At 54.3% G+C, this 19,561-nt stretch overlaps 5 protein-coding genes across 6 annotated transcripts; 2 read left to right on the forward strand and 3 right to left on the reverse strand.

The window, feature by feature from the left end:
- The first annotated feature begins 120 nt into the window (after positions 1 to 120).
- LOC117652240 lies at positions 121 to 3,663 on the forward strand. Its single transcript, XM_034396983.1, has 4 exons — positions 121 to 286; positions 2,544 to 2,734; positions 2,966 to 3,115; positions 3,345 to 3,663. The coding sequence occupies exons 1-4, from the start codon at positions 121 to 123 to the stop codon at positions 3,543 to 3,545; spliced, it is 708 nt and encodes a 235-aa protein (XP_034252874.1). The 3' UTR covers positions 3,546 to 3,663.
- LOC117652238 (17-beta-hydroxysteroid dehydrogenase 13-like) lies at positions 3,590 to 9,874 on the reverse strand. 2 transcript variants are annotated; one of them, XM_034396981.1, is made up of 8 exons: positions 9,639 to 9,874; positions 6,878 to 6,926; positions 6,603 to 6,750; positions 6,174 to 6,325; positions 5,760 to 5,937; positions 5,276 to 5,655; positions 4,903 to 5,088; positions 3,590 to 3,792 (listed from the first exon to the last, which is right to left on the reverse strand). In XM_034396981.1, exons 2-7 carry the CDS (start codon positions 6,895 to 6,897, stop codon positions 5,016 to 5,018), a joined length of 951 nt encoding a protein of 316 aa, XP_034252872.1. In that variant the 5' UTR covers positions 6,898 to 6,926; positions 9,639 to 9,874; the 3' UTR covers positions 3,590 to 3,792; positions 4,903 to 5,015. The 2 variants fall into 2 exon arrangements, with proteins under 2 accessions (XP_034252872.1, XP_034252871.1); XM_034396980.1 differs by having other exon boundaries at positions 3,590 to 3,785; positions 4,897 to 5,088.
- A 3,232-nt stretch (positions 9,875 to 13,106) lies between these two features.
- On the reverse strand, positions 13,107 to 14,164 carry LOC117652242 (peroxiredoxin-6-like). Its single transcript, XM_034396986.1, has 3 exons — positions 14,000 to 14,164; positions 13,526 to 13,900; positions 13,107 to 13,447 (listed from the first exon to the last, which is right to left on the reverse strand). Exons 1-3 carry the CDS (start codon positions 14,080 to 14,082, stop codon positions 13,243 to 13,245), a joined length of 663 nt encoding a protein of 220 aa, XP_034252877.1. The 5' UTR covers positions 14,083 to 14,164; the 3' UTR covers positions 13,107 to 13,242.
- Positions 14,165 to 15,154: 990 nt separating this feature from the next.
- Positions 15,155 to 16,080, forward strand: LOC117652241 (peroxiredoxin-6-like). Its single transcript, XM_034396984.1, has 3 exons — positions 15,155 to 15,289; positions 15,378 to 15,752; positions 15,831 to 16,080. Exons 1-3 carry the CDS (start codon positions 15,207 to 15,209, stop codon positions 16,063 to 16,065), a joined length of 693 nt encoding a protein of 230 aa, XP_034252875.1. The 5' UTR covers positions 15,155 to 15,206; the 3' UTR covers positions 16,066 to 16,080.
- Positions 16,081 to 16,160: 80 nt separating this feature from the next.
- On the reverse strand, positions 16,161 to 19,162 carry LOC117652239 (peroxiredoxin-6-like). Its single transcript, XM_034396982.1, has 5 exons — positions 18,857 to 19,162; positions 18,275 to 18,431; positions 17,887 to 18,104; positions 17,724 to 17,799; positions 16,161 to 17,377 (listed from the first exon to the last, which is right to left on the reverse strand). Exons 1-5 carry the CDS (start codon positions 18,937 to 18,939, stop codon positions 16,979 to 16,981), a joined length of 933 nt encoding a protein of 310 aa, XP_034252873.1. The 5' UTR covers positions 18,940 to 19,162; the 3' UTR covers positions 16,161 to 16,978.
- Between the last annotated feature and the right edge of the window lie 399 nt (positions 19,163 to 19,561).

Raw genomic sequence — 19,561 nt, forward strand, 5'->3', positions numbered from 1 at the left:
TTCGAGGTTGGACGTTCAACAGCCTAGTCAGTAAATGCCCACGGGGTGGATGTCCCTCTGTCCGCCAAGGGGCGTGGCAGGCGTGGCGCGACCACCGCGACGACCACCGCGGCGGCCACCATGGCGTCCAACGCGCACCGCGACATGTCCATGGACAGCGCCAAGGCGCGCCACCTGCAGGTCATCTGGAACAAGAAGGTGAAGGCGCTGGCCAGGCAGACGCGCTTCACCGAGGACGAGCTGCAGGCCCTGTGCCTCGTCTTCCACAAAATTTGCGAGACCTACGGTCAGTGCATGCCGTTCCCATTCATCTGACTTCGGCCTCTCGCTGATGGTCCATTACTTATCAGATTGCCGCTTTCCGTGATCGAGCGCGAATGATTTTGCGATACACAATTTACAGCAGTTTCTTGCCATGTTTTGACGAAGTGACTACACAGTTTTCGTGGGATCCTGTTTCGCCAGCATTCGGCCGCAACTATTTCACTGCACGGCACTCAGTCCCTTTTTTTTCTGCGCTCGTCCGCGCAGCTTTTTGCGAGGGGGAATTCACTCAGGTATTAGTCGGTTGTCGGGTGTGTAATTGGTCTGTAATACTGCCTGTATTAGGTAATAGTTGCGTAATGGCCGTAATTACTGGTAATAGTGGTATTTGCGTCGTATTAGCGCTGTAATTGGTGTAATAGGGTGTATTAGATGAGTAATTGGCACATTTTTTTAACGAAAAGTCTCCGTTGAAGCTCGCGACAGCTTCGGAGAGCCTCTCGGGAGAGACCGCGGTGGCTGATTATGTGCGTTTTAGACATATCCCATGCCGTGGAAGTGTCCTTCCCTCCGAAGGTAGGGTGGGGTGGGGGAGGCTGGAGTCGCGGTGAGACGAGCGTCACAAACCAAACCGCTAGCCTGGCTCTGGCTGCTTCCCATCAGTGGGTAACGCAATTTGCGTTTCTTTCTGCAAGAATTGTTGTAGTCCGGGATGAGTCCCGGACTAATAATGCATTCCGTCTTACTTTTTGCTGAAATATTGTTACTTCACGTGAGACTTATCTTCTGGTATCTATAATCATGGTGCCCAGAGGCACGTTGGATTTCTAACCTTGCCTTAGGCTCGGACATGCTTAGTCAGACCTCTTAATCATAGAACTCGAATAATATTTTTAGATGTTACTGCTTACTGAAATGCTTTCTTTTTTTATAAAATTAAATTTATTGTGGGTCGATGTGCTTTCTTAGGTTATGATGCCCTAAGTCGTAATTTATTTGTGCACAGACCCACACCTGTTGAAACGAATGCAACAAATCTGAGATTTTACAGTAATTTCAGGTAATGTAATTCAAGTAATGTAACTAGACAAATAATATTAAAAAATCACTTTAGGGCTGCGTAAAACATCCAGTGAAGTACCAAACACATGAGGTGTCACAGACTGCTAGTAAGATTTAAGGGGTAGGCAGAGAAGCTCAAAAGATTTTTTTATTCACTGCAAGGGAAGGCGCAACCAATATACGGAATTGCAAAAACTGATGTGATATCATTGCTGTTTTAAACTGCATCATACATGCAAACCGTCCACAATGAATCAAAAATTTCCTCTGCCTGTCAGCTTTGTTTACTGTGAATATTTCGCAATTTGTCCACCCGCAGCGCTACCGTCGCACGTAGATACTCTATGCCCTGATGCAAATAGTGACCCAAAGTAAAGGAAAATTCCCTCTTTGCACTGTAGTAGGGTGTATTTACTGTGCAATTGCCATGTATTATGGTTTATTTGCTGTGAAATTGCCATGAATTATGGTGTATTTGCTGTGTAATTGTCATGTATTATGGTGTATTTGCTGCGCAATGGGTGTATTATCAAGGTAATAGTCGTAATACCAAGGTAATGGCGTAATTGCAGGTAATGTCAAGGTAATAGCTGTAATACTTTCGGAAGGTAATAGTCGGTTGCCCATTTTCGGGAGTGAATTCCCCCTCGGCTTTTTGGTGCCGAACGGAAAAGTGAGTGATGGACGGCGCACTGAGTGCTGCTGGACGTGCCGGACAACTTCCGCTCGCGTGGCGTAGGCCCGCCGGCCCAGTCACTGTCGTCGCTCTGTCTCTCTCGCACCTGCACGGGCCGCCCCATGCGTGCGAGAGAGACAGACCGAGTCCGCGTGACGGTTCGGCACGTGTCGCACAGTGGGCCAGAAACCGGCGGAGGCGGCCAAAATTCTAGACGCGTTTTGAGCTCCAGAGTCGCTAAACAGGACTCGAACCGAACGTGTGACCCCACCAATGGATTCCTCGTACGGAGAGCAATCCATTGGTGGGGTTACACGGTCGGTTCGAGCACCATTTAGCGACTCTGGAGCTCAAAACGCGTCTAGAAATTTGGCCGCCTCCGCCGGTTTCTGGCCCACTGTGTGTCGTGCCCGCGTCGCCGCATCACCGTCCGCGCGTTGTGCAACGTCCCTCCGCGACCTAGCGTCGCTCTGTCTCTCTCGCACCCACACGGGCCGCCCCACGAGTGCGAGAGAGACGCTCTGAAGGCGTCTGGGCGCAGAGTGGTGGGGCAGCGGCATCACCAAGGACCGCGTGGACCGGCTGGACATCCAGGGCTTCCGCGACGGCATGAGCGCCCTCCTGGACATGGCGGGCACGGCGTCGCTGGACGCGCTCTACGCGGCCCAGGACCCCAACAACAAGCGCTACGTCACGGCCAGCCGCTGGATCAGGGCGCTGGACGCCGTGCAGGTGCACTGGAAGGGGGAGGAAGGGGTGGGAGGGGGTGGCGAAGGAGGAAGAGGGTGTTACAGTTACCATACTCTGATTGCGAACCAGCGCTCTGTATATGGTTTGCAACCAGAATGTGGTAAAACTTCGGCCCCTTTATCCACTTTTCTCCACCCCTTCAAACCACCCCAGCACCAGGATCCATTTCCCCATTTTCCTTGTCTAACCTCGGCGTCGCTCCGCGCTCCGCAGGGGAGCGACGAAGACAGGGCCAACCTGTGCTGGCGCGCCTACCTGCACGGCGAGGAGGGCGGCGCCACGCTCACCCGCGCCACCATGGCCAAGTACACCAAGAACATGTTCATCGACGTCGGGATCGATGACTTCAGCGGGTTCTGTAAGGTGTGCTTTTTTTTAGGGGTTCCCAAGAACCCCTATTACCGTTTCGACAAACATTGCTGCAATACCGCTCCCAAACTAAGGCGGCGAATCGCACTCCGTAACAAACGTGTTCTAATGGAAGGCCCAAAGAGTACCCACCCGTTGAGGGAGAACGATAAGCCGCCTTAGATTAGACGCAGTGGCTGCCTAAAGTCGGGCCAAACCACAATTATAACACTTTTGCCTGCAGGAGTTCGTGGACACCATACTCAAGGACACCGCGGCCGGCAAGGAGGGCTTCATGACGCACAAGCAGTACCTGAACCTGGTCGCCAAGTCGCCCCTGTTCACCGAGTTCCTGCTCGAGCTGCTGCCCTCCAGGGACGCCATGCGCACCTTCCTCGCCACCCTCAGCCCGCCGCCGCGCCCCCCGAGGGGAAGGAGGGCCTGAGCCTCTCCTCCCGAGATGTCAGATTCTCTTTAAAAAGCGGAAAGTTAAAAAGAAGTATTAACAGTTTTATTGCAGTTATCGTATTCTTACAAAAAGGCACTTCTCGTCCCTCCACACACACAAACATACACGCTCACAAAAAAAATCCAAACACACACACATTCCTTCATTACACTTACATACTCCTATCATTATTATTATTATTATTATTATATGTACAAGAGAGGCACTCAACAAAAACTAAAAAATACGATTTCAAGAAATCCTAGGAGTCACGAAGTCAATTTGATTATTGTGTAAGAGTGTGGAGAAAGAAAAGAAGTGGTGTTGTGAAGTTGTGGCTCAGGGGACTACCAATGGCAGTGGTACCAATGTGGTCGATGTGCCATCCGTCGAAATTTAAACTTGACAATAAATAGAAATCAAAATGCTGGAAAATTCAAAAAATTCCAATGCTAATGTATTCCGCAGTGTTCTGACAATGGAACATCTTTGAAGTCCATCATGATTAAAATGTTCTTAGCAGAAAGAAGTCAGTAAATTAATTTTCTCGGGTTGGCAACTATTTTCTCGGCGTCTGCGCCCTTGCGAAAATCGCGAAGCTGAAAGCGCCAGCAGTCGCGCATTAAAACTGCCCCTCCATTGTTGTGGACGTTGAATTGTTTGGCTTGTTTCAAAAGGCTATGGTTCTCTAGTCATGTTTTCTTCAATTCTGTGTAATAGTTCTCCCTTACAACGTATCAACACCACGACGGTTGGTTTGACAAACTTCATAAACTCGGGAGGGATGGTTTCGAAACGCGGGTGAGTCTTGTTCGAGGAACATGAGCACTGCAAGTCGCGAGGTGGAGCGAAGTGGTCCTAGTGCTAACTGAATCACAACAACAACACTGCGCATGTCCAAAAACACTCCAATCAAGAAGTATTATTGGATAGTTCTACCCGAAAAACTGCGTTCGAACCGGCACCAATTCTATTGTTGCATCTTGTCTACCTGCAGTCAAAGAAATTTTTCATTTCGAACGTTGCTTTTTCAGCTTTTGGAGTAAGCTGTACAGACCCAAAAAGAAGCTCCGCTATTGGTCCGCCCCGGCTCGGCTCCCCCCACTCCCTTTTTTTTCCTTTGACGAGTCGAGTTTTGCCATGGAAACGGCGATTTTGACAGCAAATTTCTCAAAATTGGCCACCAAATTTTTGACCAGATTTCAACATCAGAATCAGCGTTCAAAGTTCTACTAGTCTGCAAAATCTCATTAAAATCGTATAGAAAACTTCCGAAATGCATAAAGGGCCACACAAATCAAATCTCGAGCCGGCTGAGTCCTGGGTATACTATAAGGCTACTTCGTGCCTAAAAAAAACATAGTAATTGTAGAGTACCGTCTATGTTCGGCGTTGTTTAACGCCATGTCACTGTCACATGTGATTTGTCAACACAAATCGCCGAGCGATGTGCAAAAAAGGGCAGCCCTATTTCTTCTCGCCCTCGATTTTCACCTGCAGGTAGTCGCGGATCATGAAAGCCACCGAGGTAGGGTACAACCTGGAAAATGGCAACGCCTGAGTTAGAACCAGTTCCGGCGAAAATAAATTTTCAGAGGTAAGTTACAAAGTCAGCTGCACCGCCATATCATGGAGAATTTTCACCGTAATATGGAGAATCTTCACTGTAAGACACTTAGGGTGTGCAGGCAGATTGGCCAGGTAAGCAAACGACGAACTCGACGCACCTCATGAACCTGAAGAAGTGGAACATCCAGCCGGGCACGGACACCTCGGTCTCGTTCCTGCGCATGGCGGACACGATCTCGGCGCCCACCTCGGCGGGGTTCAGGATGGGCATGAAGCCGCCGAAGCGTACCGAGTGCGACTTGACGAGCCCCGTGTTGACCATGTAGGGGTAGATGGTGGTGAAGCGCACCTTGTCCACCAGGTCGGGCCGCAGGTCGTACTGCTCCACGGCCAGCGACTCCATGAAGCCGCGCACGGCGTACTTGGAGGCGCAGTAGGGCGCCAGGTTGGTGGTGCCGGCCTGACCGCACATGGAGGACACGGCGACCACGTGGCCGTGCTTGCGCTCCATCATGGAGGGCAGGAAGGCCTGCAGCAGCTGCGGAGCAGAGACACTGGCCTCAGCGGTCGCTTTCGTCGCTCCAACCCTATCCAACCCTCCACAAGCTACTGAATAAAAAGTGAACGCGGCGAGAGACGCACCCAGCAGTGGGCCAGCATGTTGATGTCGAAGATACGCTCGATCTCCTCCGGGGTGTGCTCCAGGAAGGGCTTGGTGGGCATGATGCCCGCGTTGTTCACCAGCACCGTCACCGGGCCCACCTCCTGCGTGATCTTCTTGGCCACGGCTAGCACCTCGTCACGGTTGGACACGTCACACCTGCGGGGCACAGACAATCAGTGTTGCGTAGACTTCCCGCGAGGCACCAGTGTCGGAATGGTTGCCGACCACAGCCTGCCTGGTGGCCTGCTCGACAGCGCTATGACGCGCCTTCGCGTGGCGGTGATAGGCAACCTTTCCAACTCGTGGCAGCCGAAGCGCCTGCAGGCTAGGCAGCCCACCGCACGCCGCCAGCCAGACCCTGTGGCCGGTGAAAGAGACTGGTGTGCACTCACTTGTAGGCCGCCGACTTGACGCCCATGCCCTTGATGTCCTTGGCGGTCTCGGCGGCACCCTTCTCGTTGATGTCCATGCACACCACCGTGGCGCCCAGCGACCCGTACTTGAGCGCCACCTCGCGGCCGATGCCGTGCCCGGCCCCCGTCACCTGCAACGCGAGCAACGTGAATCCGCGGACTCCTCCTCTGTGCTGACTGCAAGAATGCAAGGGAGCGGACGGACGGAAACAGACAGGGTTCCCTGTTTGAAGTGAACTTCAGGGAAGCGCCCGCCGGGTAGGCCACCACCCCAGCACGCAACGCGGCGCTGTGGAGACGGTAGCCTACCTCGCTACCCGCCAGGCGCTACGCTAACTACGGTTCAAGTTCAGTTGAACAGCTTGCCGCATTTCGCTACTCTACGTATCTAGTCGGACTGTTCCTCACCAGCACCACCTCGCCGGCCACCGACTTCTCCGGCGGCGGCACGAGGGTGAGGTAGACGCCGCGGAACACCTCGGCGTAGATGCGGACCTGCAGCCAGAGGACCTCCAGCACGGCCACCAGGACGCCGAAGATCTTGCCGGCCAGGCCGCTGCAACACGCACGAAACATGTGACCACTGTGTGGAAATCGGGGTTTTGTGTGACCTTTGGACGCCACCGCGTCCGACTTTTTCTCCCTCAAGGGGCTGTATTCTTTGACGCTCGGCGAGTACTTACCCCGTGGCTACTTCCGCCATCGTGAGTCCGCAGCAAGCAGTGAAAAGGTCTGAAACAGAGCAAAGACAGGCTAGAGTCAGATCACGGTTATTTTAATACTTTTTACTCTACTCCAAATAGAAAAAGCTCCCAGCACCTCATGCAAGCGTGGTCCATTATCTTGAAGGACGTGATTGGTTCTAGCTGCTAAAGCGACTCGAGACGAAATTTGAATACACTGTAAAAAATTCCGTACTTTTGTACGGAAGTGGTACAGAAAAATATAGTACGGAGGTACGGAGAAAAGTACGGAACGTTCCGTACTTGCTCCATATAAACCCATGTTTAATGTACGGCCAAAAAGTACGAACGTTCCGTAGTTGGCAAAGTACGGAACGGTCCCCAAAGGCCCAAATTTTTTTGACCAGACATTTTGGGTTTTCCCGTACTTTTTCCGTACTTTTTTCTCACAGTGTAGCAAAAATGTTGCGTCACTCGGCCGGTTGCAGCGAGTGGTGCACTGCACCGCACCTTGGCCGCTTGGCCGCGCCCTGCCCGGTCCGCGACTCTGAGACTCCGCGACCGCAACGCGCTGAACGCGCTGCAACGCCTCGTCACCGACACAAAGCAAAGCGAAGCAAAGCCACTTTGCATTTGCTCCAAAGAGAGACAAGGGCCAAGGGCACAGGCAGCGGCGGACTGATTCCGAGTCGTTTTCTGTCGCCCTCGCACTTTTCTTACTCAAGTTGTGAGTGTACTTTTCTTCCCCAACCTGCCCCTGGTACTTAAAAAAACACGCTTTTATTGAATGATTTGCAGATTTGCGAATGTGGGTGGTAACCCGCCAGAAGAAGGGGCTGTTCCTATTTCCTACGATTCAAAGTATTTTTCGGACGTTAGTCGCACTTGAGGTGCGAAGTTTCATTGTTGCATTGCGCCATACTTTGGTTTTACAGTGTGGCGTAGCGCAAAAAAGGGGGTTCCGTCACCACGGGGTCGTAAACACCGACCTGCCCATCCCATCTACTTGCGCAATAGCAGTGCAGATCCAGCTCGGGAAAGTTGAGGGGTGGGGGTGGGGGAGTTTTCCGGCAGATTCAGGAATGGACTTCGGTTGAAAGCAAGCGACGCAGCCGAGCTAAGCTGCGGCATGTGTTACAACAGACTAACAGACAAATGAAGGGAGGGCTGGAGCGCCACAAAAGGGCGTTCCAAGGGAAGACCACCTTTGCCGCACGCGACGCACTGACTCCGTACACACTGTTATAAACTAATTGGAGAATCCCGGAAAGTGCGTTCCGAAGCTCTGTCGCGATGGGTGCCGAGTGGTTCACACAGCCTTTCTAAAGGAACAAAAAACCGACTCGGAAGAACCGCCTTGTGACACACGCTTCGCGGTCGGTCTCCGTTGCTAAGGAACGCCTGACTCGAGTCTGCTCGGAAGAGATTTTTCAAGATTGGTCGATTTGACAGCGGGTACAAATAACATTTTAATTAACGCATCCAAAAAAAAATAAGTTGTCCTTACTCGCTGAAACGTTGGTTAGGGCCACTGATTTTTAAGCGTATCCACTAAAATGCCTGTATTGCCACGCAGCGTGGGTGTTGTCGCACCTGGGTCTTAAAGAGGGGGGGACGCCCCCTGACCCCGCCCCTGCTTCCGCCCCTGGCGTCTGTTTCGTTGTCGCTCCTTCTGCGCTCGCGTCTTCGCTTCCCAGTGTGCCCGCCTATTTTCGTCCCGTCATGAAAAACCAAACCCAAACCGAGCCTCGAAACGCGGCGCGCCCCGTCCACTCCGCCCGGCCGGTCGGCGGATACACCATAAAAGACAAAGAGGTAAAAATATTTCGGCTTTACTGCCCGCCACAAGGAAGCGCGGCTGCCGAAGCCTGACTGCTGTTGCTGTTCGCACCTACCACCGCCGGCGACCGAAAATTATTTTCGACCGGACAGTGTACCACCAGGCTCTAGAAAATTGCCGAGTGACTCAAAGAGTTCGTGAAACTTACATATCGACTGTACTCAATCGAATCCCCTTTGTCGCAGCACAATAAGTCGTGATCCAAAAACTGGAGCGTGGTCCAGAATAGCAACCGGACATTTTTCACAAAGCAATGGCTCATTTTGCTGGAGCAACAAGCGGCCACCTGTTCAGAATTGAGTCAAAATAGCCAAAAATAAACGAGCATCAGTCTGCGAAACTGTTTGCTTTGCACTAAACGCTTCCGATAGCTCCACTTCCTTATCGAGCGACATGGCAAGCTCTGCGGAAGTTGCGATAAGCCGGCCCGGCCTGCGCGACGGGGAGATATTTTCCCTGACCCACTCCCAGTGCACCACACGGGCCCAGATCCGAATGCCTCCAACCCAGACGAGCCAACAAAGTCAGTGGCCCTTCTTGTCCTTTGAGGAACCCTTCGGTGTGGTGGGGCCTGCTGGATACCGAATGCGGGCGCCCGACTGTGGAACTTTTGGTCACGTCAATTGATGACAAGGTTAATTTTCCAAGATATTGTTGTGACGCCCTTGCGCAAGTAAAGAAGAACAAATTTTCGCGGTGTACCGGCATTAAAAATCGCGTCGGCAAGTGCCGGGCCGGGTAAACAAACTGGGCGAATCCAGAGACGAGTTCAGAGGGGCGAAGTATGAAAAATCGCCTGCCTACAGAAGCAAAGTGTGACCTTCTGCCTGCATTGCAACCCCCTTCTCCCTCCCTGGATCCGCGCCTAGCTGGTAGCCGCAGTCAAAGGTTAGTTTGACGTTTGACCCGGGCTTCACTCACCTCGACAAGCTCTGCAGGCTGCCCTGCCGCTGGGGTGTCCACTGGAGTGTCCTCCGGGGTGCCTGCTGGGGTGTGGCTTGCAGTGTGGTGTCGGTGCCGCGGCCGTTCGGAACAGACTGCAGAAGACTAAAGACTGCGGAGGAGGCGTGCTTCGTTGCTTCGTCCGAGTGTCGCGGTGCTGCTGGCTCGCGCGGGAGCTCACTCGCTCACTCACTCGCGTCGCAGGCCCTACAGTGGGACGCTCAGAGGCACCACCCCGCCCCGCCCCGCCCCGCCCCGCCCAGACACGCACGGAAGGAGGGGACTTCCCTCCCCTTCCCTCCCCCTGAATGTCTCGTTGAGACTTCTATTACAGCCATGGTTCGGTCCGCGGCCCCGCGGCCCCGCCTCAAAGAAACAGACCGTGCCCGGCGATACTAGCGGGCCATGCGATGCCCCGCGACCAATTCGCTATCAGCGCCACTAGAAAATAATTCCAGTGTCGTCGCGACGGGATTACCTCGGCCTCAAGACCGTTTGGCGAGTGAAAATCGAAAGATGAGGTTATACGTCACCGCCGTCTGACTGCCGCTGCACGCAGTTTGCAACTTCGACGCGTGCTAATCTGCAACACGCAGTCGCGACGCTCTGTCCCACACGGGACGCGCCGAGAGCGCGAGCGAGACAGAGCGTCGCGCCTCCTTTTTATCGCGGTTTACGGCGGTTTTGGTGCCTCGGCACTCCAATTGGCACGGCAGCGCGTTCCTGCATCCGCGCTCTGCTTTCGTCGCTCTGTCTCTCTCGCACCCTCGCGCGACGCCCCGTGAGTGCGAGAGAGACAGAGCGACAGAGCTCAGCCCGCCGTCCCGCGCGTCGAGCAGCCGCCGTGTTGTCGACCTGTGCGACAGAGAGAGACGCATCATATCGGGGGCGTCGTCGCGCCGGGAAGCCCCCCCCCCCCTTTCCCTTCAATCCTTTTAGTCCTACTCCCGCCGCTCCTCCAAGCACTCCGCACAACTACACTGTACATACTGTTTTTCCGGAGTTTTTTTGCGGTGTTAGGTGCGGGTGCCCTCCCTGCTCATCGCTCTGTCCCTCATGTTCCGAGAGTCGTTTTAGGACCGCTTCGTCCCTCTCGCACACACACGGAGCGCCCTATGAGTGCGAGAGAGACAGAGGGGAACGGCCGGGCCCCACGTAGCGTGCTTGGCAGTGCTTGGCAGCCGTCCCCTCTCTGTCAAGGTCCACTGTCCTTTTCGTGCAGCAACCTTGAACGGCTAGCTCAAAGGAAAGGGGTGGGGGTTTGCTTCGATTGCATCCTTGTGTTTATGTGCGAAGACTCTCCGCGACGTGTCTGCCCGCTGGCCAGCTGCGCGCAGAGGGAAGGGGGAGGGGGGGGGGGGCTGATAAGGAGAAGGGTGGGGTAGTGGCGCCTGCTGTTGCCTGTCGCTCTGTCTCTCTCGCACCCCCGCGAGACGCTCCACGAGTGCGAGAGAGACAGAGCGACGAGACAGGCGGCTGAACAGTGCACCGCCGACACAGGCGGGCCCTACGGCGGCTCCGCCGCGGCTGTGCATACAAAGTGCGCGGGGTCGCGTCTCACGCGGTGGAAACAAACGTGACAAAAATGGCCTGAAAAAAAAATAACAAACTCGCGGAAGCACGCTTTACAGTGGCCCTTGCTTCCGTCCCGGACACCTGAGAGCGCGACCCCTTTCTGGAGCAGCCCTGACTGACGCACGGTTTGTGGAGAACCACAAACTGATGGGTTCACTCCGAAAAAATTTGAATCCAACGACAGCCGTAAATGGCACGCGTTGTAGACCCACATCGGCGAAGCCGACCGTCGGTCAGCTGTAAAATTTGGTTTTCTTTTTCCTCTTCCTGGTGGAGTGCCAATCATGCCCCCCCCCCCTCCCAGGAGATTGGCTCAAGTTATAAACGCCTCTCATAAACAGTGTAGTGGGACCTGGCCCCCGCCTCGCACAAAACTTAGTCATTTTGTTGTTCGTTTGTTGGTTTTTATGTGTGCTTTTAAGGTTGGTTCGAGTCGTCTGAGGTCTTGCCCGATCTTGACCTTCCCCTCTGTAAGTGAGGACGGCCCGCATTGTCCACCGCCCGATAGCACACGGAGGCAATCCACGCGGAAGCGTGGCTCCGAAGACGCTATCAGTGCAGTGCACCTCGGTCGTCTCGAACACTGTGGTCGACCAGCAGCAGGCTCTGTCTCTCTCGCACTCATGGAGCGCCTCGTTAAGGTGCGAGGGAGACGGACCGCCCTGCTCCGTAATGACCCTTTGACTGGCAGTCTTGGTTGCCGGCCGTTTGACCGGCATGGCCGGGCATGGCGTGCGGAGCGTGGCGCCTACACTAGTTGCCAGTCACGGACACCAAGACCGCGAAGCCGCGAGCACACTCCAGTGACAAGGCGAAAAGACTCTAGTATCAGCTGCGTGCGGTTTGCCAGGGCAGGGGCAGGGAATGGCCTTGAGCTCGGCCGGCGCGGCCCCAACCATGACCTTCCCTATCTCCCTCCATGGAGACCGGGCTCCAGACGGTCAAAGGGTGCTGCCCTGGTGGAAGCAGGAACAGCGGAGTCGGACCCAGAACGCCGCGGAGGTTTGTCCAGGCTCCTCCCATTCAACTTTATTGTCGTACTCGTAAAGTTCGGTGTCGGAAACAAACAATTAAGTAGCTGTAGTTGATGACCTTGCAGCTCGTAGCTAATATTGCTCACTGTCAGTTGGCGTGGGATTGTTTTAATTTTTCCAGTGTGGGGACTTTTGAAGGGATATCTCGGCTTTCCAGTTGAAATTCATCAAACTCCGCAGTGACTTCGCTGGGCAAATAGTCGTAAATTTGCGTTTAAAGAAAAGTTGGAATTTTGTTCCGCCCCGGGTTGCACGGAAGTATAAACCTTGGCGTGAGAAAGTCGGGAGGCCATTGTCTTCAAGATGACACGTCTGACATCCCTGCCACGCAATTAAATGTTTTCGCCTCCGCAGTGCGTACTGAGCAGCCCGGCCAGCCGGAAAGAAGCCCACTGGCCACAAACTCAAACCGACAAAAAAGAAAGAGACGGATCGCTAACCGGCTATCCAAGCGGCATGGTGGCGCCTTGCTAGTAGGCAACCCATCCTGCAGCGGGGTGCCACAACCAGGCAGCCCCTTCCGAGCAGGCAACCCATCGCACAGTGCACCGCCCAGCAAGCCGCGAGCGCCGAGGGTGTAGGCAACCAATGCAGCGGCATTGTGATTGCAGGGCGAGGCGCCGCCATCTCTCTCCCACCCGTGTTCCTGTAGTAAGAGGGACAGAGACAGAAGCCTCACACCGATGCGGCGCAAAACGCTGCGCACCGGGACCAAAGGTACGTTGGCGTTTTATCAGCGAAGTGAGGAAGAAAAGCAGCAAAGTGTACTATGTGGGGTAGCAACTAACTCAAGATGCGCTAGGCCGGTGAAATGTTAGAAACAAAACAAAAACGAAAATAAATTTCTACTATAAAGTTTAATGCAGTAAACAAAAATAATGACAAACTTAGAATGATTTGCAGAGCTATCACAGAGTAATTGATCAAACAATTGTTTGTTTTGATGAAATATCAAAGACGAAACAAATTCACATTCAGTAGTCTGTAGTGGTCCTGACGTAGTTGCCGCCGGAGGGCATGGTGACCCTGTCGACGCCCTTGGGGAACAGCTTGGGGATGTCGGCCTCCTTGACGCTGGGCAGGATCATGACCTTCTCGCCAGGGACCCAGTTGGCCGGGGTGGCGACGTAGGGCAGGCGGTCGGTGAGCTGCAGGGAGTCGATGACGCGCAGCATCTCACTGCAAACACACAGAAGCAACGTGAGTGGGCTGCAATGCGACCGAGTCGAGCGAGCAGACTGCAGCTAGGACACTTACTCGACGTTCCTGCCGGTGGACATGGGGTAGTGCATGGACAGCCTGAGCTTGTGGTCCGGGGAGATGATGTAGAGCGCGCGGACGGTGAGGGCCGTCTCGGGGTTGTCCTTCTGGTCCTCGTCGATCATGTCCAGCTTGACGGCCAGGTCGCGGCTCTCGTCGCCGATGATGGGGTAGGGGAAGTCGCCGGGGATGTCGCGGCAGTAGTCCTTGATGTCGTCCACCCAGTCCTGGTGGGACTTGAGCTTGTCGCAGGAGTGCGCCAGCAGCTTGACGTTGCGCTTCTCGAAGTGGGGCGAGTGCACGGCGATGCGGCCCAGCTCCGTGGTGCACACGGGCGTGAAGTCGGCGGGGTGCGAGAACAGCACCACCCACCTGCGGAACAAAAGCAGGTCGGTCAGCCCTTCTGTCTGACTGCATGCATCACCCTGGCAGCGCCCTGGCGGCGGGCAGCGCGGAGCGCTTTGCACTTACGATTTGCCCTGCCACTGGTAGAAGTCGATGGGGCCCTTGGTGGTGTTGGCCTTGAAGTTGGGCACGACCTGGTTGATCCTCATGTTGGCGGCGCGGAGTGCTTCTAGGGGGGGGGGGGGTGTGCTTCTAGTTGGCTGTGGCGGCGCTGGTGGGCGACTGATGCCTGGGCCAGATCTGGCTGCCTTCTTATACCCGGCCCGGCTCTTATCCGGGGTGCGGCCGTCGCCTGATCAGGCTGACGTCAGAGCGTCACGCGGCGCTCGGCGCGCCCGCTTCTGCGCGGTGGCGGCCAGCCCGCAGTGTACAGTAGAGCCCGCCAGATCTGACCCCCACTCCGCCCTGTTGCCAGGCAGCCCGGATAAGAAAGTTTCTGGTTGGATCTGGTTTCTGGTTCGAGCCGTTTTGATGACTGTTGCCGTGGGACCGTGTTGACAACACTTTTCTGGAAAATTCTTAGTCCGCATTTTTCGGTACCGTTGTTTTCTCTGGTATCACGGTTTCCCCGTGGTTACTTAAGAAGAAAAAGTTTGTCGAAACGGAAACAAATATGTAGAAATCGTGGTTTGACCTGACTTTAGGCAGCCACTGCGTCTAATCTAACGCGGCTAATCGTTCTCCCTCAACGGGTGGGTACTCTTTGGAACAACTTTCTTACGGAGTGCAATAAGCCTCCTTAGTTTGGGAGCGGTATTGCTGCTTTTCACGGAGCTCTACCTTATCGAAGAGGATACATGTTCACGTAAGACGTGCCTTTGCGCGTGACCCCCCAAATAGGAAGTTCAGAGCTATTCAAAGAACGCGAGTAAATTTTGCTCGAAGTAAATTCTTTGGCGTTTTGAAAAGTTTTGCAGACGCAGTTCACAAAGGTCGTGAGAATGAATGCTGAAGTGTTTTCTACACGGTGCCGGGACAGCTTCGAGTGGGACAAACACCGATAGTACAGTAGGCCGGCTTGCTGAACCCACCGAGTCAGACGAGGCCGCGCCCGCTCTTATCCGGGGTCCCTAGCAACTCGCCGAGTGGGGGCCAGATCTGGCCGCTTGCACGTGCCGCAACTGCGCAGTTCTGGTTCTGGTTGCGTCAGCCTGATCAGGCCATACCCCGGATAAGAGCCGGGCCGGGTATAAGAAGGCAGCCAGATCTGGCCCAGGCATCAGTCACCCACCAGTGCCACCACAACCAACCAGAAACACTCCGCGCCGCCAACATGAGGATCAACCAGGTCGTGCCCAACTTCAAGGCCAACACCACCAAGGGCCCCATCGACTTCTACCAGTGGCAGGGCAAATCGTAAGTGCAAAGCGCTCCGCGCTGCCCGCCGCCAGGGTGATGCATGCAGTCAGACAGAAGGGCTGACCGACCTGCTTTTGTTCCGCAGGTGGGTGGTGCTGTTCTCGCACCCCGCCGACTTCACGCCCGTGTGCACCACGGAGCTGGGCCGCATCGCCGTGCACTCGCCCCACTTCGAGAAGCGCAACGTCAAGCTGCTGGCGCACTCCTGCGACAAGCTCAAGTCCCACCAGGACTGGGTGGACGACATCAAGGACTACTGCCGCGACATCCCCGGCGACTTCCCCTACCCCATCATCGGCGACGAGAGCCGCGACCTGGCCGTCAAGCTGGACATGATCGACGAGGACCAGAAGGACAACCCCGAGACGGCCCTCACCGTCCGCGCGCTCTACATCATCTCCCCGGACCACAAGCTCAGGCTGTCCATGCACTACCCCATGTCCACCGGCAGGAACGTCGAGTAAGTGTCCTAGCTGCAGTCTGCTCGCTCGACTCGGTCGCATTGCAGCCCACTCACGTTGCTTCTGTGTGTTTGCAGTGAGATGCTGCGCGTCATCGACTCCCTGCAGCTCACCGACCGCCTGCCCTACGTCGCCACCCCGGCCAACTGGGTCCCTGGCGAGAAGGTCATGATCCTGCCCAGCGTCAAGGAGGCCGACATCCCCAAGCTGTTCCCCAAGGGCGTCGACAGGGTCACCATGCCCTCCGGCGGCAACTACGTCAGGACCACTACAGACTACCAAATACTGACAGCTGGAAAATCAAAGTTGTAAACACTGTCATCGTTTTTTTTTAAATTTTTTGTACATACATGTATATAAAGCTCTGTTATATTTGCACTATTTATTTCGTAATAAAATTTCTAAAATTCAATGATGGTTTTTATTATTATGCAGTCTTGTGTTTGCTGCTATTCACCCTTGGTTGAACCCTGAAACAGCGTGTCAACACGGCATTAACACGATCAATTTCAGAATCGATAGGACTGTTAAAGGATACCCTAACTTTTATGTATAATCATTTATTATATGCTAATTTTTAAATTTACTTATTTGTACTTACAAGTATTTACAGTTATTAACTACATATATTACAGTTACTCATGGAGGTCAGCGTGGTAAACATGGCAAATTTTCTATGGTCTTTAGCACACTTGCTTTCCATATTTTTTACTCCAAAAAGTCTTCAAAGCATCATAACTAGGAAGAATTTTAAGGCGTTGTAGAATTGATTACAGACATGAAAGAATGCTTCGTTACCAAATTTCTTCCGATACGCAAATAATTTCTTCCTGGATTTCACAATGCCTTTCTTTTTCTTTCTATTACAGAGCAATGCTTTGAAGACTCTTTAGAGTTTTGAGATCAGTATAATCAGGCTACCCTCCGGAAAAAAGTGATCATTTGATTGTAAATCTTGTCGGTGCCATGGTTTATTTGCACCAAAGAGGTACTTTAAGGGCAAAAACCCATCATTTTCAGGTGTATGAGGCTTATATTTAAATATAACGCTGGAGGCACTATGTTGAAGCTTAACAAGCCGCATCGAAAGTTCGTGTGTACGATTATTTTATTTTGATCACTACGATGCCTCGAGGCTTTGATGGACTAAAGAATCACTCAACATTTCTTTCCGGGGTGCCGAATGTTATTAAAACGGACCGGGCGACACGTCGCGACGGCCCCCTCAGAGAGTGAGCGCGCCCAAGAACTTAGTCATGGCCTGCAGCCGCTCGCTGGTGCTCTGCGTGTAGGTCGTCTCGGACACGAGGGACGACGTGAGCTCCATGAGGTCGCTGAGCGGCATCTGCTTCAGGTTGGGCATGCGGGCGACTTCGTCGATGAACTTGATGACTTCGTTGAGGGACGTGGACTCGTCCATGGACTGCGCCGCAAGGGTCGGGTGGAACATCTCGGGCTGCCTTTGCTTCGGCTGCCGGCTGCGCCACGGCTCCCGCCACACGTCGTTGGTCGTACGGATGTAGTTCTGGCCGGACGGGGTGTCCACGGTGTCCACGCCGCCGGGGAAGAGCGCCGGCAGGTCCTCGTCCTTGACGTGCGGGAGGATCATCAGCTGCTTCCCAGGCTGGAGCAAGGAGTGGGCGCTTAGTCACTGTTATGCCATGTTTTCCCTTAATAGTGTACCCAAGGAGAACAGGGATGAAAATGTGTAAATAAAAAGAACCCCCCAAGACGCCTGAAGGGTAGGCTTTCTGCTGGTCACCTGTGTCTTGGATGCCTACCCTCCAGGCGCTTATTCCCTTTGAAACGATGTTTTCACCTGATTAATCTGAGCAATATTCAGTAACCAACCCCACTGTATTTCTATCGGACTTCAAATCACTGCACGAAGGGGGACAACAATGCATTGTGACAGTTAGAAGCAAACATTGTGTGCAGAGATCACGCTATTTGCACTGATGCGGACGTACCTCCCAGTCACTGGGCGTGGCCACGCACTTTAATCTCGATGTCAGCTGGAGGGAGTCGATGACCCGTAGTATCTCCCTGGAAAAGCCAAACCGGCGTTACAGTGAGGTTTCCACGCGGAGGGTTTTAAGCGTGAACTTACTGAATGATGACTCAGATACGCACTCGACACTCCGCCCAGTGGAATTGGGGTACTGCATGGTGAGCTTGACCCTGCGGTCAGGCCCGATGATGTACAGGGACCTGACCGTCATGGCCATCTCCGGGTTGTCCTTCTGGTTCTCGTCGATCATGTCCAGCATGACGGCCAGCTCGCGTGACTCGTCCGCGATGATCGGATAGGGAAACTGCGTCGGCAAGGTCCGGCTAAACTTCTTCAAGTCCTGCAACCAAAAGAATTGCACTAAAAACAATTTATGTTTCAAGTTTAAGCGGTTTAAATGTTTCCAATGGTTTTAGTTCGGCCTCTTCGGACGTCCAAAATAACTGTGACTCATTATATGGTGGCTATCGAAAGTGCCAATCTAATTAGATTCTTATCAGAACACTGTACCTCGAGCCATGAGGTGTGTGACCGCAGTCGGTCGCAAGACAGGGCCAGGAGTTTGACACCGCGCTGCCAAAACTCGCAGTGACTTTCTGCCAACCGGCACAGCTCGGACGTGCATACTGGCGTGAAGTCGGCCGGGTGTGAGAAGAGAATGCACCATCTGAAAATAAAGTATCAAAATAAGCCGGGGATCAGGTTCCTACCAGGCAGGTCGAACTCGTGTCTCAAAATGTCATTTTGACGTCTTCAAATGCCTTTGTTTTTATTTCTTTTTGACCTGCCTGTTCTCGAGGTAGGGAAGGTGGGTGCCCTTCCCGCAGCTTTGTGTGCGTTAGATAGGGCCTCCCTTCCCGTGAGTTATGTGGCCCCTCCCCCACCCCAGCCCCTGGTTTCTGTCCGTGTGATCCGCTTAGTGCTAACGAACGATCCCGTCTCTCTCCAAATATTGAAAGCCGCAGATGTCCATGAGAGATGGCACGACATCCCCCCCCCCACACACACACACTACGCACCCTCATACGTGGACAGAGGGAGACACAAACTAAAACACACACAAAGAGGCGCGCACCACACACACACACTTACGAGTCGCCCAGCCAGTCGTAGAACTGGAGACGGCCCTGGGTCGTCTCCGCCGCGAAGTTGGGCACGTACGCCCCGAGCCGCATGGCGAGCCCCGATGATGCCCGCGGTGTGCCCGGCGGGGCGTGAAGGTGGCAAGGCGGTTCGGGCTCTCCGAGCGGGTGGGCTTGCTGCTCCGATTGCCTCGAGCAGCTCGTGAATGGCCGGCCGACCGCCGACGAACTTTCGCCCCGCACTCACACACGCGCACACACGAGGCACTAACACGCCCCACACCCGGACGCGGCGCGGCGCACACTGGCCGACTGCCGACTGGCCGACCGCTCTGTCGCACGGCGAGGCGCAGCCGACTCGTCCCGAGAGTCGCTGTCGTCGCTCCGTCTCTCTCGCAAGCTCGGGGCGCTCTGTCTGGGTGAGAGAGAGGGATAGAGCCCCGAAAACAACTTCGGAATCGGTCTGCCGGCGTGGCTGCGTGAGGCGATACTCGTCGGCCTCGTCGCGGACTCGAGGCTTTCTTCTTTGCGCCACCGCCTGACCGTTGTGTTGGAAGAGGCGCCGCCTGGGTAGACTCGGACACAGCCGCGCGTCTCCGCCGCTCCGCGTCACCGCTTGGTAGTTGGTGCAGCGGCCGCCGGGAGCGACACCAGCGCCTAGATAGTGTGGCCAAGCCGGCAAGCTGCTTGGTAAACAGACCGGGTCTGGGCGGGA

This window comes from Thrips palmi, unplaced genomic scaffold, assembly GCF_012932325.1.
Source record: "Thrips palmi isolate BJ-2018 unplaced genomic scaffold, TpBJ-2018v1 HiC_scaffold_7, whole genome shotgun sequence".
NCBI classification, from domain to species: domain Eukaryota; kingdom Metazoa; phylum Arthropoda; class Insecta; order Thysanoptera; family Thripidae; genus Thrips; species Thrips palmi.

What these genes read in the sequence shown, in the direction of transcription:
- LOC117652240 (XM_034396983.1), top strand. Translation starts at nt 121, where the DNA reads ATGGCGTCCAACGCGCACCGCGACATGTCCATGGACAGCGCCAAGGCG. An exon ending in GGGCGCTGGACGCCGTGCAG is followed by an intron (nt 2,735 to 2,965) that starts GTGCACTGGAAG and finishes CGCGCTCCGCAG; the next exon opens with GGGAGCGACGAAGACAGGGC. An exon ending in ACTTCAGCGGGTTCTGTAAG is followed by an intron (nt 3,116 to 3,344) that starts GTGTGCTTTTTT and finishes TTTTGCCTGCAG; the next exon opens with GAGTTCGTGGACACCATACT.
- LOC117652239 (XM_034396982.1), bottom strand. Translation starts at nt 18,939, where the DNA reads ATGCGGCTCGGGGCGTACGTGCCCAACTTCGCGGCGGAGACGACCCAG. An exon ending in TACGACTGGCTGGGCGACTC is followed by an intron (nt 18,432 to 18,856) that starts GTAAGTGTGTGT and finishes CTTTATTTTCAG; the next exon opens with ATGGTGCATTCTCTTCTCAC. An exon ending in TCCACTGGGCGGAGTGTCGA is followed by an intron (nt 17,800 to 17,886) that starts GTGCGTATCTGA and finishes TGGCTTTTCCAG; the next exon opens with GGAGATACTACGGGTCATCG.
- LOC117652238 (XM_034396981.1), bottom strand. Translation starts at nt 6,897, where the DNA reads ATGGCGGAAGTAGCCACGGG. An exon ending in ATGGCGGAAGTAGCCACGGG is followed by an intron (nt 6,751 to 6,877) that starts GTAAGTACTCGC and finishes TGCGTGTTGCAG; the next exon opens with CGGCCTGGCCGGCAAGATCT. An exon ending in ACATGCTGGCCCACTGCTGG is followed by an intron (nt 5,656 to 5,759) that starts GTGCGTCTCTCG and finishes TCTGCTCCGCAG; the next exon opens with CTGCTGCAGGCCTTCCTGCC.
- LOC117652242 (XM_034396986.1), bottom strand. Translation starts at nt 14,082, where the DNA reads ATGAGGATCAACCAGGTCGTGCCCAACTTCAAGGCCAACACCACCAAG. An exon ending in TACCAGTGGCAGGGCAAATC is followed by an intron (nt 13,901 to 13,999) that starts GTAAGTGCAAAG and finishes TTTGTTCCGCAG; the next exon opens with GTGGGTGGTGCTGTTCTCGC. An exon ending in TCCACCGGCAGGAACGTCGA is followed by an intron (nt 13,448 to 13,525) that starts GTAAGTGTCCTA and finishes GTGTGTTTGCAG; the next exon opens with TGAGATGCTGCGCGTCATCG.
- LOC117652241 (XM_034396984.1), top strand. Translation starts at nt 15,207, where the DNA reads ATGAGGATCAACCAGGTCGTGCCCAACTTCAAGGCCAACACCACCAAG. An exon ending in TACCAGTGGCAGGGCAAATC is followed by an intron (nt 15,290 to 15,377) that starts GTAAGTGCAAAG and finishes TTTGTTCCGCAG; the next exon opens with GTGGGTGGTGCTGTTCTCGC. An exon ending in TCCACCGGCAGGAACGTCGA is followed by an intron (nt 15,753 to 15,830) that starts GTAAGTGTCCTA and finishes GTGTGTTTGCAG; the next exon opens with TGAGATGCTGCGCGTCATCG.